The sequence below is a fragment of the Cryptomeria japonica genome, chromosome 10 (assembly GCF_030272615.1).
Source record: "Cryptomeria japonica chromosome 10, Sugi_1.0, whole genome shotgun sequence".
NCBI lineage: Eukaryota > Viridiplantae > Streptophyta > Pinopsida > Cupressales > Cupressaceae > Cryptomeria > Cryptomeria japonica.
This window is the reverse complement of record NC_081414.1, coordinates 319,457,951-319,475,959: the sequence shown is the minus strand read 5'-3', so window position 1 is coordinate 319,475,959 and position 18,009 is coordinate 319,457,951. Positions and strand designations below refer to the sequence as shown.

Genomic DNA, 18,009 nt, shown 5'->3' with positions numbered 1-18,009 from the left:
ATATTGTGTTATTCTATTAGAATGGACCCATAAATAAATGTAAATTGACATGAGTGTGCAAATTTCACTAACCAATCAATCATCTATATAAATCTAAGTTCTATCAAAATAAAAAGGAATATATTTTTTACTTTTGCATCATCGAAAGCGTCCGGCGAGAAGAGGGAATCAATTTTCTTTATTTATTTTTTCATATTATAGTATTTTATATGTCGTATTTAATGCTCCTCGTTTGTAGCCGAATGACTAGGCCTACTGAAGTCAGTAAAAACTAAAAGCATATTTAAATGTCAGCAGCTCTGTCATTACTTAGAGTAGGTTCATGAAATGCGGTAAATTTGCCGCTGTTTCAGTTTTCAGTAGCTCAGCTTCTGAATGCGCTGAAAGCGGCATCCAGGAAGACATCATAGGAGAGAAAAGAAGGAAAAAAATTGGGTTGTGAAGTGCTGTGGTTTAAATGCAGCATGATGTTAGTTTGATGAAGAAATCAGGGAGAATGGTGAGAAGAGGAAGTGCCCATCTGCCTAAGGGAGAAGGAGGCGATACGATGAGTGTTTATTTGAGAGTGAGGGACTCCCTGGTGGTTCTATTGTGTGTGGCAATAGTTGCAGTGCCATGTGTGGTTCTGTACAGGAATCCCCGGCCTATAGATCTTCTCAGTCAATCCACAGTTAGATGGAGGATCAGCTACAATTTTAGAAGACCAGATGGAGGAGATTATCTGGTAAGTTTTTAACTCTTCGCTAATTGGGTTTGTTTTATTTTGGAAATTGTGACCCTCAAAAATGGTAAGAAGCTGCCATAGAATTTCAGTGTCTCTTGGTGATTTAAAGCAGGGATTTTTTCGGTGGGTTTCTATGCGCTGAATCATGATCAACTGCTTCTGAATGCGTGCTTGATAGTAGATACTCACTTGACGAGACCGAAATTTCAAAATTGGAGAGTTAGATAGGTTTCAGGTTATGTAAATGTCCCATGTGGATTGTAACCACTTTTTTTCCTTTATAAAATGAAAAGCAGGGAGATTTCAGATCAAAATCAGTAACAGAAGATCCACCCTTCAGAAAAAGCCACATTGGCTTACGCTTAGTCCTACTGTTCATCAAATTTTTTGGTGTACCCACTGCAACCCCCCCATTCTTGGAAAATTGAGCCTACTGTTCATCAACAATTCTTGGTCTACTCACTGCACCCTCCCAACTCTTGGAAAATGTATCACATGTCTATTGGTGTAATGTTGTTTGTCTGTTCATCAATAATTCTTGGTGTACCCACTGCACCCCCCCATTCTTGAAAAATTAAGCCTACTGGTCATCGGTAATTCTTTGTCTACCCACTGCACCCTCCCAATTCTTGGAAAATTGTATCACGTGTCTATTGGTGCAATGTTGTTTGTGTGTGTGAAACATAAACCATGTATATGCAATTTTTTTAACGAAATGTTGTTTTACTGTATATTATAAAGTGCTGGATACATCTACATTTGCACCGAATTGTACCAGATATCTGGTATGTGCCATGTGGAGGCCAGAGTGAGAGATTTGTAACTTGCAATGACTGAGGTGTTTTAAACTTTAAAGGATTCCTAGCATTAAGGGATATTGATCTTGCAAGCGTTGTAGTAACCTAGTCTTTTAGAGTCCGTACCAAGAATATAAGAGTAGAGTGGCATTTGTGAGATATATGAGTGTAGTGAGATTGTTTGATTTGGAGTTAAAAAATGGTTTTCCATTTATATTTATCCCCTAAAGATGTTGATGTAGTCTGCCATAACCTGAAGCGTCATAGATTTTGGAGTTCATAATGGCCTGAAGTGTCATAGACAACAGTTTCAGCCACTATCAGACCTTTCAGTCCAAGGTAAGATGTAAATTGGAAGTGTGGAGGTTACCTGAAGGATTCTGGAGTTTGGCCACTGTCAATCCCTTTCACGCATTGTCGCACTAAGTGACAGTTTCAGGAGGTCAACACACCAAGGGAACAAGGCAGTAACAGTTCTCTCAGTATATACATTCATTCTCTCAAAGGTACTTGGCTTGTCACTTGTGAAGCAAGACAAGGTACTTTGAAGAACAAGTGAAAATGCTGAAAAGAAATATTTGAAAATAATAATTAAAAACAAAAGAACTAAATGGTTATATGATGAAGGAAAATGTGTCTATTTGAGTAAGAACTAAAGTAGGAAAGATGCAAACATGTGTGATGCAGCAGATGCCCCCTGGATTTTGTTTGTATTGATTGTGTAGCATTGCCCCCAAATGTGTATGTGAGTGATGGAAAGATGCTACGAGTCTAATGCTGTTCCCTTCTATGTAGATGATGCATGTGCAAGCATGAGCATCAAGTGTGTGTGTGAGATGATGCAAACAAGTGGGAGAAAAGTGTCATGTACTAGTTTGTGCCCTCTAAGTAGGGTGGTAATGTAGTGGAGTATGTTGTGCCTCTTAAAACGAAATGCAAGGAGTTATGCAGTGAAGAAAGATGCAAAAGGTAGCAATGACAGGTGGTATGCGCTATCTATGTGTAGGAATGTCTATGCAACTATGTGATGTGGAAATGCTGATGCCTGTGAGGTTGTGCCTCCCATTCGAAGTGTTGGAAATATGTTGCTGGTAATTGTTGAGAACAGGAGATGATTTTTACTGTGGCCCAAAGTGTTTTGTGTGATAGCTTGTGATGCAGGAGGTGCCCCTTGGGCCATACAATATAGAAAATTGATTGAGGGCCAGAGAAATTGGTTGTTCTTATGCTGGAGGCATTGTGTATGCTTGTGATGAATGTTGTTTGTGTGTGTGTAACCTACAATTATGTATCTACTGACTTGAAAAACTCATGGAAGAGAAGTTTATAGGCTGCAAAATAGGTAACGGATAGATGGGACAGGTTCAGTCATGGTTTAAACTGTCTGGATGACTTGAAAAAAAGAGTTAAGTAAGAAGGCAGTGTGTGCAGAATACCTGAAAGGGACAAGTTATAGGAAGAGGACAATTTCGGTTGTTATCAAAAGTGAGAAACTGTAACAGTAAGGTATCCCATGATATGTTAGGCAGTAAAAGTGTGCAGGCTGCTGTGAAGGATATTACAAAGGACTGGTATATGTGGCAAAAGGTGGAGGGTGGACTGTAGGTATGCTACGGATTAGGTATATATGGGAGGATAATTAAGTTATGAATGTCTCAAAGGGACTCAGGTCATGGGGGATCAGCTGTAAGGTATCAATAGTCATATGAAGGAACAATTAAGGGTGTTTACTGTTATAAGAGTAAATGTTGGCTGTGCCAGAAATAATGTATGGCCCCATCCAGGTGGTTGTCCCTGTGGTAGCATCATATGTGCTTGGTATCAACTATCAAGTGCATCACTGTTGATTCTTTGGAGGGTTGAGCCTTATATATCCATCTGTGTTTTTGCTGGAATTCTCTGCATTTGCTCCTGAATGCTGTTGAGCTAGATGGAGAAGAACCTTTTGGCTATTTATGGATGGTTTTCTGCTGTGAATGCACCAATTAAATATATAAAAGATGGAAGTAATGCAAGGATGCCATAATGCTTGTCAACTACTGCCTAATGTAATGTCTGGCGGCTAGTTGGGAAACTCACTTAGAAATGTTTGTGTGGATGGATTTGGCCACAGTTGATTTTGTATCTGACAAAGGAATGATTTTCTGTGCATTCAAACTTGTAGATTTGGTTCTGTTATGTGCTTTGTTGTCTAGCTTATATGTTGTTATTATCTTTAAATGCATTTCTGTATTTGTCATGTCATCTGTAGTGCCCCAAGAGAAGGTGTCTACATAGTTGTAGCTGAGGCTACTAATCTGCTGAAACTGTACATTGTCTAGTGCATTGTTCAAAAACTTGATGGTACTCTTTCCAAACTCATTAGTTTCTGCAGCAGATGAATAGCTTGCATGTGACCCCTGTGACGAGTCTGCTGCAGAAACTCACAAGTGTTATTCATCAAGTCTCTGCCAAGATTTTCTTGAACTTGGTGAGTCTGACAAGAGAATGCAGCCTCTCTAGAAAACCCTGCATAACACTATTTTTAGTAAATATTTATCATTTATTGCCTTCAGCAATTTGGATCTCAGCAGCGTGAATGATTGGCAGGTCATTTGGAGGATTTATTGTTGGTTAAAAGCCATAAAATTGTGAAATATGACATGTAGCATGAATGTCTTTGTGGCTTTGAAGGCCTTAATTTGGCTTGGTGTTGAGGGTTCTGCCCCTCAACCCTGCTTTGTATTGCAACAGGAACATGCCAGGGTTGCTTCCCTTGGACCATGTGAGGAGCGCTGCCCCTGATCTCCGTTAAGGGTTGCCACTCCCATATCCCCCAGTTTAAAAAAGCGAAAAATAATCATTTTTTAGTTTCTTGATTAAATTCCGAGAAATCGAATTGAGTCTATATTGATTCTGATTAATGCGTGCTATGAACAAAATAGACTCAAGTGTTCTGTAAAGTCATTTCTTATGCATTTCATTCATTATTTAAGTTTATTTTGTGTATTTATGTAATTTAATTTAGTTGCCGATTCTGTGTCTGAATTTGAGTCAAAATTTTGAGCTGCTAAATTTTGTCCTGATTCAAACTTTTGAATTATGGTCTAGTAATAAACAATGTGAGACTACTGAAGAAATGTTTTATTTTGCTGCTCAAGGAGCTGTTATCGTGTGAGGATGTTGAATTTGAAAAGATAGTAAGAAGCTCGCCCCTGGCTTAATTCTGAAAGGAGTCTGCATAATGTGCTCTATCTTTCTGATAGTAGCCTGAACTTCTTTTGCTTGCTAGATATGATTACAATTTGGATGAATGTTGAACTGTTTCTTAATGTTTTCAGTAGCAGCTGAAACCATCTAAGTTGCTCTAGTTCTGGCAGGAGTGTTTATCACAAGTAAAAAAAAATGGTGTTGCAAATATTATTCAATTGATGTTTGTAGCAGTTAATGCAAGCATTATAAGCTATCATATGAAGGAAGTTGTCTTCATAATCTGCTGCGCTGTAACCTACTTTATCGGTCTCTTCCTTTTAACAGTAATCTATAGTTTGAATATCAAGGCTTCTATGGTTCTGTAGCTTTTCTTGTATGACATTCTGTCGAAGGATTTCCATTCAAATAATCTCTAATCAGAGTGATATTGATATGTTTAAGGTCAGTGTTTGGATGATATTGGTTGGGAATAATTGGAGGTGAAGGTGGTTGCGTCTCCTTGTCATACATTTTGATAGTCATACATTTTGATAGTGATTTTTGGTATAGGGTTGAAGAGCAGGTGGTTGTTTAGCTTTGATGTCTTTTGGGAAGTCTCTATCTTACTAGATATGGACCACATCGTTTGGTTCATTATCACTATGGTGAAAGATGGCCAATAAGTTCCCAATGAGCCTCATTGATTTCTCGTTTGGTTGAACCAATGGGTTTGAGGAGAGCAAGATAAGGGTAATTTCTTCTAGGGTTGAGATGTGGTAGGTGCCATATTTTTGGTGTTAGACCAAGAATCCATATCTTCTATCATGTGCAAATTTTTGTCTCCATGAGGGAATTTCATTAGTTGGTACATGGTGATAGGGATTGACCTCATCAAGGTGTCAATGTTCTTCATGAAAGAATTCTTATTTGTTTATTAAAGTTATGTGGTTCTATGAAGAGGCTCCAACCCAAAGCACAAGCTAACATACATATTCTAATATGAGATTAAACTAGCCTATGTTAACTACCCTCACCAGGGCAAAACAAGCCAACAAACAAAAGCAACTGAAATATGGCAAAGCCTAACAAAAAAACTGACTCATCACAACAACAACCAACCCAACAAAACTCATACGTTATGGGAGAGTTGAGACTTCTTCGTGAGCAACTCCTAATTCTGTCTTTTTGTCCATGAATTGACCGAAGGAATGGGTTTTCTATTTGTTGAATGCTGCCACTACAGGATTTAATTTTACATTTCCTTGACAAAAAGGGTCTTCCAACCCCTCAAACTGCACACCGTGAATGATCTCTAATTGTTTCATTGCCTTGGTCAATTTTCTTCTTACTCAAAGAAATGAAAAAGCATTGGAAATCTCCAACCTTTCTGTGCAAGACTGACAAATTCCTCATAGCCATCCTCATGTCTTGAACAAAGTTAGTTAGCATTTCCACATCTTAGGCAAGGTGCCTAAATTCAATCTCAAAACCTGTAGATCCCTCAAATCCACCCCTTCACCACTAGGCATATTACCCTGCTGCCCTAATATCTGGCTCACAATTCTGCGACAGCTCAACTTGACTACAGACCTTTGCCAATAGTATTGCCCTGCCCAATTTTCCATAAAAGATTGACAAGACCATGTTCCACAGGGACATGTCTTTGGCCCTAAAATTTGCATCCTTGTTCCCAATGACTTTTCTGAGATGCTAATACAAAAAGAGATGTTTCTTCTCCGTCCCCAAAATTTCCCAAAATTGTGGGACAACCTGAAATGGCACAAAACCCTACAAAACGTTTGTGGGATGTTTGGCCATCCTCAGGATGGCCAGGGACGTTTGAGACATTCCTTGTTTGTCTTAAGAATGTCCAAGCACCTGAGGTGTCCCTCGAGTGCCCTAGGGATGTCTAGGCACCATAGGGCCTAGACAAAAACAAAGTTTTTTGAGTTTTTTTAGAAAAAAAAGACCTGAATTTTATTAAAAAACAGTTCCATCAATGTAAACATTTAAATCCAAGTTATATATAAGAAAACATGATGTTTACAGTTTGGAAACTTTTGAACGCTTTTTGTTCAATTTTAGACTAGTGCTTTACACGATTTTACACTAGTTGTACACGTCAGAATAAGCTGATGGTGTCTGTTCATCTTAGGAGGGTCTTTATTTCTCTAAATCTGAGGAGGACATTTATGTGTCTTCAAAATGTACGGATGATTATCTTAATTCTTAAATATATAGTTTTTCTTGACAACTGAGACTTATATTACAAAGCTAACAATATTCTATCATGCAGTGTAGACCTCCAAAGAGGATCAGGCAAAGTCACAACAACCAAGGATCATTCTTGAATCTTTTTCAAAAACTACAGATGGTGATCTGAATCCCAAGTTACAAAGCTTTGTTTTTTGAGAAATGAGGTGTTGGTGATATAAACTATGATTTTGAATCATGATATGATATTTCAGCTGCTTCTATTGCATTTTGAATCTTTGGTTTAATTTTAAGATTGAGTTCAATAAATTTTAGGAATGCCTAAAATTGAATTTTGATGTCATGTATGGTTAAACTTGTAGAAAGTTATCCTTAAAACGTTTCCCTTGCCGTTCCATTATCCTTGTCCTGCAGAACATAGCACCAAGATCATGTTAGGAACAATGTAATATCTTCTTTAATCTATGATCAGAAACTTGTCCTCTATGCAATGGGTCATGGGTAGCGTCCGGCATGTTTTCTTGCCATTAATCTTTAACAGAAGAAAATCTAAGCCACTAGGAACCACAATACTTGAACCAGCCACAAAGAAGCTAACAGAAAACCACCACAAAACAAATGCTAGGAAACAAAAATACTATAGCCATTACATCACAAGATGCAACCCATTTTATTGAGGATACAAACATGGTTACCAAGCCCACCAACCTTACCCATAACTTGACAGTGTCCTGACATGAGCAAAACCATATCATCTTATCTCCTTGACACAAGACCTCTCATTATGGACTTAAGAGGTGCTGTCACCACATTAATCACGGTGGCATGCCATTTAGTATAAGCTCATTTAACCAATGTCAATTCTCAACCGTTTCACTTATTAACATGAGAAGGGATATATATCAATCCCGAGGTTGGCTGGCAAATCTTTAAACTTATATAAGTTAATTTTCTCTTGAAAACAATTGGCAAATGAAATAGGGTCAAACCTATTACAGATAATAATGGTTTCTTCAAGCAGGTTGCACAATGGCAACTGGCCTGATGGAGACCATTAATGACTGTTTGACTATTCACTTCTATAATGAGATATATACATCGTTTTGAGTATGAAATTGCACTTCTGGCAATGTCTTATCACTCAATTTCGTGATTAGTTCTTTTCCCCAGGAGAAGAGAACCACCTTTAATCATTCCCCCACATGAAGACTGAATGATAAAATCAGCAGCATTCTGACCAGGATTCCCTCTAGAGGCCCCATTGAAGTTAAGTTTGTACCTATCTTTAGGGGCAGGTACCAGTTAGTCGCTCAATCTTTCTTCTTTTTGACTATAAACCCATTAATGAGGGGATCTTCCCAGAAGAGTGTTATACTGCAATGGATACTCCAGAACCTTGAACTTGACTCTTTAACTTTCTCGGGACTGGAGTGTGTAGGCAATCATATACAGGCAATTGTTATGCTTTTGTGTCTCATAATCATGTGTGTATAACTTTGAGGTTATTATGAGTGTATACAAATTTGTTGATAAAGTCCATGGATGTGACGTGTTTGCTTACCCCCTTATTAATGAGTGCTGTCCTATGCAGATGTTAATCAGTAAAAGGGAATCTTTTGTCTTAAATAAGATTTTCTTAGGAATGATATGGTTGGTGGGAAAACTTATTTTAAGGTTTGGATTGTGCTTTTTGCAATGTTCCACGGGGACATGTCCCCACAAAAAAACCTGTGTCCCCTGTATAGTGGGATGTTTCCGAGACTTGGGGACTTGGGGGAAACATCCTTCTCGGAAACATCCCCCCACAGCACCACCACTTCCACCACCTCTGCCACCTTTGCCGGGGATGCTGCCGGGTTGCTTGCTATATGGCACATGCCATTACATACTGATTGCAACCTTTAACTTTGTAAACTAGTTGGCCTTTCATGGGGCACTCACAGAATTGTTATATTGCAGGTTTTGTCTTGAAGATTTCAATTCACCTCTATTTTTATATCAGCACCACCCCCCCACCAACCACACCACATTGTCCCCCTGCCATCCCCTCATTGTTCCCAAATTTAGGCCCTTGGTCCCCCAGTCCTCGAAACCTGTCCCTGCGTCCCCCTGTCCCCCATCAGGAAATTCCACAGAACATTGGTTTTTTGATGATTTCAATACAATCGATGTAGGCAATGTTTTTCTATGCAACCGTAGTGTCCTTGTGTAATGGGGATCTGCCTAGAGGAGGATTGACCTTTTGTAGTGAATATTGGATGACAACTTGTTTATGTTAGAGAAATTTTTTCATGAGCTCACAAAATTATATTTTGTTAGGATAATTTCAAATTCGCCTGAATTGGACCAAATTTCAGGTAGTTGTGTAAAGGGGTAATGTTTCTGTATGTTGTGGGGGATTGAGCCATCAATGTGTGGTAGAGATTGGGTGTGTTGTATAGTATCATGCGTATTGGGCTGAGGTCAGAGAGGAGATTAAGAAGGTTGGGTGGAATATTGCCCTCATCGTGAATGATCTTGGTAGAATACTATCTGGTGCTGTGAGGTTGTTGAGTGTGTGGGTTGTTTTTTGTATTGAATTTTGGCAGTGCCTATGTCTTTACTAAATGGTTATGGGGCATGACTTGATCTGTAAGATATGTCTAGAATATTGATATTGTGTACAATGTCGTTTTTGACATATGGGATGTTATCATTTGCCAAGCAAGCATATTGTAGAGAGTTTTCAATTGTACCGCTGACATTGACAGTATGTTGGGGGAAATGTTGTTGGTAGATGAATAAGTTGGCATTTGTTGGGCCAAAGTTAGTAGTGTGTGTGGGAGTCCTAGATTTTGTTTGTTCTAATTGATATCATTTTGTTTTCCTTTAATGAATTTTTTCTTAATAAAAACTGGTACCCAACAAGTTCCATGCAAATTCTTGCAAGTCTCAACATCATTCATTAGATTGTGCATAATTTCAGTGCCACAAACAAAAATTGGGTGGGTTCATAACTTGAAGAAGAGATCTATTGGGATACCATATGTAAGATGTGAGTGGGTTCATAACTTGAAGAAGAGATCTATTGGGATACCATATGTAAGATGTGAGTGGGTTAGAGCAAAGTTTAATTTCATTGTGATTGTTTCAAGTTGAGTGGAGCCTGGGGGATTGTAATACTATGGAGTATTATTGATGGTGATGATTTCATGAGTTGGGCAGTTGCGTGTAGGTTATAGTGTGGAAGGGGAGATGCTCCAGCCATCTTGTATTGCGTTAGAAGCTTGTCTTGCCTTTTTGCTTGGTCCATGGCTTCTCCAAGGTATGTGTGTTAAAATGATTTTTTTTTGTTGTAGTTGGGGCTGAAGGTTATTGGTTTAGCTAAGGAAGAGACTTAGCATGAATGAAGACTTTGAATGATGTTGTTAGATTGAAAACCCTTTCTTAAAAGTTAAGGCTGCTAGTAAGTCAAATTCTTCCAATAGAAAATTTAGGGAGTTGTGCATGACATTTTAGACCAGTCTACAAATGTCTTGGAAAGAGTTTGCAAGCAGCTGGAGGGTTGGTATGAATCCAGTCTTTCTATAGAGAAATATTTTTTTGATGTGAGCAATTCGGTCATTGGTTCTGTTGAGTGAATACTTGGTAGTTGGTATGAAAGACCCAATATTGAGAAGTGCAAGGGAAGGTGCTGATGGCTTTCCTTGAAAGGATCTAATTATGGGGACCATTGATGTTGATACAGCGTTGGGAAGGGTCATAGGGGGGTAGGGGGTTGTTCTATTGCTCTATGCTGGACTTGGTGTTTGTTTTGCTTGGTATTACTGAAAAGTGCTGGCTAGAGCTTGGTTTTTGAGTTTGTACAAATTTATCAAGGAAAGGAAGAGGGCATTTTTGTCAAATCAATATCGGGCTTTGAGGCAAAGGTATTTCTAATGTTTGATAAATAAGTTTGTGGGTTGAGGGTTCATCATTACTTTATTTGATGGTAACAAATTCATGAAGGTATCTTTAGGAGAGGTTTCGAATTGAAATTCTTTTCCAAAGGCTGCTAGTAGGTTGACAAATTCATTGATAGAAAATTGGGAGAGTTGTGCATGCCATTCTAGAGCATAGTTTATAAATGTTTAAGAAAAGAGTTTGTTAGAAGCTGGAGGGTTGGTATCAATCCTATCTTCATATAGAAAAGAGAAGGTTTTGATGTGAACTAGTGTTGAAAAACTCTCCAAAAACTCTTTTGACTCACCAGTACTCCTGAGTCAAAATACCAAGCGAATTACTCGCCCATGAAAAACTTGCGGCGATTTTTTCCTACAAAACTCACAAGTAAATGTAAAAAATCCCAAGTTTTGTATTAAAAGCTTGTTCAAATTCATATAATTTATTTGTTCTTGCTTGCAGAAAAAAAATGTGATTTTCATTGGCAGCAAAGGTTTCAAAGGCCTTAATTTGGGCTTGGCTGCCCTTGGACCCCACGAGGGCATTGCCCCCGAATCCCCAGAAGGGGTGCTGCCCCTTGACCCTGCTGGGGGCATTGCCCCCTGACTACCCCTCAACCTCTTTGGGATCTTTACTCCCAAATCCCCATTATTAATTAGAATCTGTCAAATAAAAATCTTGATTTCAATGAGGGGGTGATGGGGAATTTGGATATAACTCTTGAGTGTGCCTAGTTAGACATTATTATTGCTTAACTTGCCAAAAATCTTTTTAGATGAGAAACTTCTACATATGGCATGGCTAGTGGAAGTGGCATTATAACTCATTTAAAGTTGAACTTGTTTTTTGGTCAATGATATGTATTAAATTCTAATTTTGATTATAACTCATTTAAAGTTGAACTTGTTTTTCGGTCAATGATATGTATTAAATTCTAATTTTGACTTATATATGATGGAAATTAGTAATATGCTCAACCGATAAAGTAATATGTGTGTTTTTGAAGAATATTTTTAAATATTTATGTATATTTTTTAAATTTTTTGGGCTTGCCAAGTTATTGCCGAGTCTGAGTTTTTCAACTATGATGTGAACAATTATAATATACTCAACCGATAAAGTAATATGTGTGTTTTTGAAGAATATTTTTAAATATTTATGTATATTTTTTAAATTTTTTGGGCTTGCCAAGTTATTGCCGAGTCTGAGTTTTTCAACTATGATGTGAACAATTGAGAATAGTCTGTAAATGTTTTAGAAAATAATTTACAAGCAGCTGGAGGGTTGGTATCAGTCCAATCTTTGTATAGAGGAGAAGTTTTTGATGTGAGCAATTGGGTCATTAGTTCTGTTTAATGTACTACTCCCCGTACATGGTCAAGTTCCGTCAAAGAGAAGGTTTTGATGTTAGTGTAGGTTTTCATTTTTTGAGATGTGCACACAGACATTTCAGGCAGACCTTGTAGCCTCACTGTACCTTGATTTTGAAAATGTTATCATCACCATGGACTCTAGTCCCGCCCCATACTTGTGCTCACGTGTCCTGATAACTACTGTATTATGTGTTTGTCACCATCTTTAAGTTACCAATCAGACCAGCATGTTGTCTTACACTAGTCATGTATATGTTTGATTGCACACAGATTCAACATTAATATAACCTCCTATCCCAAGCTAATGAAATGTAAGGGGGAAAATATGTCAATGGAAAAACGGGATTGAGAATCACTCTCTGCAGAATGGCTCCTGCTGAATTGGTCCAAACACTCGTTGTCATTCTGTAACATAGGTTGATATGTTCCTTTTTAACATTACATTTGGATTAAAATAGCAAATGACCTTTAGGAAATGTCCAAGTCATTAGACTAAGCCTTACCTGGCTATTGCTGATGTGCTTACAAATGTGTATTGGGCTAGGTTTTAGGATATTGAGTGTATGGTTAGTTATGGGTAAATGGCTTCCCAAATTTCATGACAAACTTGTGTAAACTTTGTTCAACTATGGAAACAGTGAGAAATATTGATGGACAGGCATATTAAACTGGTGAGCACCAGTCCTGCATTTTAACTTTGCATGTCGAATCAAATTTGGATCAATATCATGGCAACATAACTGTTACAAAATTTGTTTTGTTGATTTGCTGTAATCAAAATAATTAGAAACCATATGGTGAGGAGCTGCAAACTTATAATGGTCATGAAACAAATGGTTTTAGAATTCAGTTATTTTTTTCTAAGAAAGCATTTGTGGGATGTTAAAAAATCATATATTTTTTCTCTTGTTTAAAGCAGTATGCATTCATTTGGTTGAAAACCGATGATAGAAATCCAGGCCTGTGATTACTAATTACTTTTGGTGCTAATTGTAATGTCCCCTACTAAGTTTAGGCCTGTGTAACCTTAATTCATCTATTTCTATACATTTTGACTTAAAAACTAACTTGAGTAGGAGACAATTCTATTTTAACATGAATCAAATCAGTGATAACATAATCTTTTCTATTTATTGAATTTATAATTCAATCTGACTCATAGTTCAGATTTATTTTATGTATTTAAATGACTAATATATATATATATATATATATATACATATATTTTCAGATAGTATTAAACCATATGTTTTACCGGAGAGTAATTCTTTATAAAATATTATTTGTTTGATCAACCCTTGTTTGTATATATATATATATATACAAATCAAATTATATTGCTTATAATATAAATTACTAGCACTGCACTGATCATTATTCTACCTAATGGTTGTGATGGCAGACAAATCTGACATGCATCAGATCTGGTCTGCCACATTATGTGAAATTAAGTAGGAATGCCTTTATATTAGTAGTGATCTGATCTGCCACATTATGAAATTAAGTAGGAATGCCTTTATATTAGTATTATTATTATACATATTGTTGTAGTCTATGTTAATATTATTATTATTAAATTCTCCATACAAACATTATCGGGCTACATATATTAAGCAATCTTTATTAAAACACATCCCCTATGCATACCACCCAGAACAGGGATGTTACTGCTTGTTACTTAATAACAGTTCTCATCTGCTCTGATCGGTGCTGCAGATAATATATCCTTTTTTTTTAAAAAATTTCCATCGTACCTCTTTTTATATCGTTCGTGTGACCTTTCAAAGAGCGATTATGTCTCTTTATTATGAACCGTTGTATATTTCTTTTTAATCGTTTTGTCCTTTTTATAAAATCGTTCATTAAAGAAAAGTTGCCTCTTTTTAATACGTGTTAATTTTAACTTAATCATAGTTTAGTTAGTCATCGCATTATGATGAAGCTTGCTTTCCTATACTTTGTAGTTTGTAATCTTGGCTGTGGTTATTTTTATCAACTGCTGTGATGGATATTATTATATTTGTTTATAATTTATGTAATTTATTTTTAATGTAAATATTTCAAGAATATTATTATTGATAAATAAATATTAATTAATTAAAAATAAATATTTAATAATTTCAAATATTCATTCATTGATAAATATTATATTAATTAATAATTGCTTCATTTAAGTTATATATGACAATCAGGGAGGGGATATGACACTAATTCTTGTAGTAAATTATTTGTATTGCTGCACCAAGAGAGTTAGAAATGTGCATAGCATGCAGAATATTCATCCAATTTGAAATAATTTAATATTTGCTGGCAATTTTTAATAATAAATTGAGTGTTGCAATGATAGGTTATAAGTTATAACTTCAACTGTTTGAACTTGTAATGCAGAACAGAGAAGATGCAAAGCTCAAGAAGATTTTAAGAAAGGCTGCAATGCCAGATAATACGGTGATCATCACCACTTTGAATCGTGCATGGGCAACTCAAAATTCAATGATTGATCTTTTTCTCGAGAGCTTTCGTGCTGGTGACAGCATAAGTAGTTTTCTGAATCATTTAGTAATTGTGGCATTGGATGAGAAGGCATATGATCGATGCGAACATATTCATGCTTACTGTTTTATGCTCAAAACTGAAGGAGTTGATTTTTCTGGAGAAAAGTATTTCATGACAGATGATTACCTGAAGATGATGTGGAGAAGAATTGATTTTCTGAGGACCGTTCTTGAGATGGGCTTTAACTTTGTTTTTACTGTAAGCCTTTTGTCTTACTATGTCATTCTCGCTTTCATTTATGTCCATTATAATTAGTCTTACTGTGTCATTCGTGCTTTTATTTATGTCCATTATAATTGGCTGCACTCATTCATGATTGTTTGTAGCAAACAAACATGTTTATGTTGCCTTTTCTATTTTCAATCTTCATTTTCGCAGAAATACATGAAACTTCAAGTTCTAACAGTGTCTAGACTTTGAAAAATGTTAAGCTACATTCGTTGTGTAAAACACTGGAATCTGTGGGATGATTACAAATGAATTTTCAACGTTGCTCCCCAAGATCTGTGCTGAATTCAACAAAGTATTGACATATTTTTTGTCTGTCCCATGATGATTATTTAAAAGCAGTACCAATGATTATAACTGTGCTAGAGGTTGCTTTCCTTTCTCATTCCAACTTACAAATATAAGATGGTGCTCAATTTCTTAATGTGATTAGGCTTCAGCATCTTGGTGTTGAATTTGCATATGACATTAAGCCAAGTCTCAGAGAGCTAAAGCAATTCTCACCATCATCTTATATCAGATGTTGAAAGCACTTCCATATTGACCACTAAAGGTTATAACCTTAGTGGACATTTGCTTGTAATGAGTGCATGCAATTGAAATATGATTTTTTTGTCTTGTTTGTTTTAAAAGATCCATTGTGCAAAAAAATTTCGCACATATTTTCACCTTCTAGTATCTTCAGTCGAGTCCTTCCCTTCAATTTAACTAATATGAATGTGACTTTTTCCCATCAAGTTTATCCTGACAACTTAATTAATTGGTTTTTTATTACATATTATAGAAATTTTGACAAGCTTTTACATGATACACTTGATCATTATTTTGTGTGTGTGAGTACTAACACCATCACTATTACTCACAAATTTTTTAAATATGATTAGTGCCTAATTTGTAACTCGTTTTATTAATGATTATCTGGATTAGATTGTGATTTGGTGGACCATAGTCAAAATCCCTTACATTTTTAGTTCAATGTTTTACACAGGATGCAGACATAATGTGGTTCCGAGATCCATTTCTCCATTTTTCACGAGATATGGATTTTCAAATTGCTTGTGACCATTTTAATGGGAACCCTGCAGACTTAGATAATAGGCCGAATGGAGGGTTCAATTATGTGAACTCTAATAATCGGACGATAGAATTCTACAAATATTGGTATATGTCAAGGGAATTGTATCCTGGAAATCACGATCAGGATGTACTAAACATAATTAAATATGATGAGGCAATTACTGAAATGGGACTCAAAATCAGGTTTCTAGATACTGCTTACTTTGGTGGGCTTTGTGAACCCAGTAGGGATTTAAATAAGGTGTGTACGATGCATGTGAACTGCTGTTATGGGCTGAACGATAAACTTCATGATGTGAGGCTTATGCTTGACGATTGGAAGCACTTTCAGTCTATGACAGTAAAAGAAAAAAGATTGCAACCAGTAAAGTGGCGAGTTCCTCTACTCTGCAGGTTTGTTTGCTGTATTAGAATGCTGTATTAGAAAGTCATTTTCTATTTGGTAAAGCATTGAACCTTAAATCTTGATAACTTGCTTTTTCTCTAAATTATTATTGTGAAACTTATCTTTGTTTCAGTATCTAGTTGCTTACTTTGTCTAGTTGCAGCTGATGATTTATTCTTTTTTCGAAGAAATATATAATTGACTGATTAAAGGAATATTTTTTAAATCTATTTTTCTTGAAAGAATATTGAAATCTATTTTTCTTGAAAGAATATTGATACAAGATTGAATAAATTGCAGGAAGAAGCCTTGAATCGGAATTAGTCAACATCTTGTCTATGCATGTATCTTTGGGTGACTCAGATTCTGATGTGTTGAGTGGCCTTGAGGATTCTTTTGTCAGTCTACAATATTTATGAAAATTCATTTTCTTGGAAGAATTTTTTGTTGTAAAATGCATGCCGTTTTCGATATCTCATACCTGTTGAGGCAAAGAAGGTATGCTAGTGGACAGCAATGAAGGATTGTGTACGCATCTATTGATAAGGGCTAAATTGCCATTTAGCTTTCCACCAAAGGAATAAGTAGATACTATAGAAAGTTGGGCATTAAAGCATGTGTTTCTAAAAGATTAGAGCACTTGGTCCCAAATGGAAAATTCCTTGCTGGACCAGTAAAAAATGAAAATCCTCGCGAGCAAAGATGTCTTGTCATTGTTGGTCTACTTGAAAGGATGAATTCTGATTCTGATGCCTTATTCAGTGAAGCCAATCACTAAATCTTTGTAGTCACATTTTTGTTTCCTCTTCTGGAAATCATTCAGCCTTGGCTCATGGCTTCGATGACATTAGATCTTTAAATATGCCTTTTAACTACTGAAGCACTCCAGATCTGTATGATAAAATTCTTATCTTTTACGTGGGTACACATATGAAGGGTATGCCATTCTTTGAATTTTGGTCGTGTATTTATCCTTACATAGTAAAGTTGTTCCAAGGAAAATTTCAAAGTTTTCTCCAGTTCATATCTTTTGGAGTTTTTCTTTGATTTTTAAGTTGATTAAACATTTTAGAAGATTAAAGAATGATATTCATAGAAAGGCTGTTGACAACTTGGAAAATGGTCAAAAGTCCACAGCATGTATAATGGATTCTGGGCTGCCTTCCACATGACCTGGTGTGAGCCTGAGCCACAATCAGGCTTGTGGTTTTAAGTTTGGTTTACGCACTCCCCTGATGCCCATTAACCCTTGGTAATGCCTAATATAATAAATCGTATCTATTACACTAGAACCATGCTGTCGGAGTTGGGGCAGTTAAATTGTGGTGAGCAGTTGTGTCTGGGCCATTCTCTTATGATCATTCTCCATTATTTTTACACAACCCTTGCACAAAGCCCACAAAATCTATTGGACATGAGCTTCTAAAATTATTTATGTATGTTGCCAAGTTTGAACTGTACAGTTGAACTGTACATGACAATAATTCATGGTTTACCTAATTTTTATCCTGATATTGGCTTTAAAAAATCAAGACATAAAAAAGTCTTAAACTTGAATTTTAA

The 18,009-nt window shown here is 36.3% G+C and overlaps 1 protein-coding gene across 1 annotated transcript; it reads left to right on the top strand.

Moving 5' to 3' along the window:
* Positions 1-226: 226 nt before the first annotated feature.
* LOC131036710 (uncharacterized protein At4g15970) lies at positions 227-17,400 on the top strand. Its single transcript, XM_057968671.2, has 4 exons — positions 227-724; positions 14,589-14,954; positions 15,973-16,454; positions 16,747-17,400. Exons 1-4 carry the CDS (start codon positions 458-460, stop codon positions 16,757-16,759), a joined length of 1,128 nt encoding a protein of 375 aa, XP_057824654.1. The 5' UTR covers positions 227-457; the 3' UTR covers positions 16,760-17,400.
* Positions 17,401-18,009: the final 609 nt, after the last annotated feature.

Excerpts from the sequence above, each read along its gene's own strand:
- LOC131036710 (XM_057968671.2), top strand. The coding sequence starts at position 458 with ATGCAGCATGATGTTAGTTTGATGAAGAAATCAGGGAGAATGGTGAGA. Across the intron at positions 725-14,588 it reads CAGATGGAGGAGATTATCTG|AACAGAGAAGATGCAAAGCT; the intron begins GTAAGTTTTTAA and ends CTTGTAATGCAG. Across the intron at positions 14,955-15,972 it reads GCTTTAACTTTGTTTTTACT|GATGCAGACATAATGTGGTT; the intron begins GTAAGCCTTTTG and ends TGTTTTACACAG.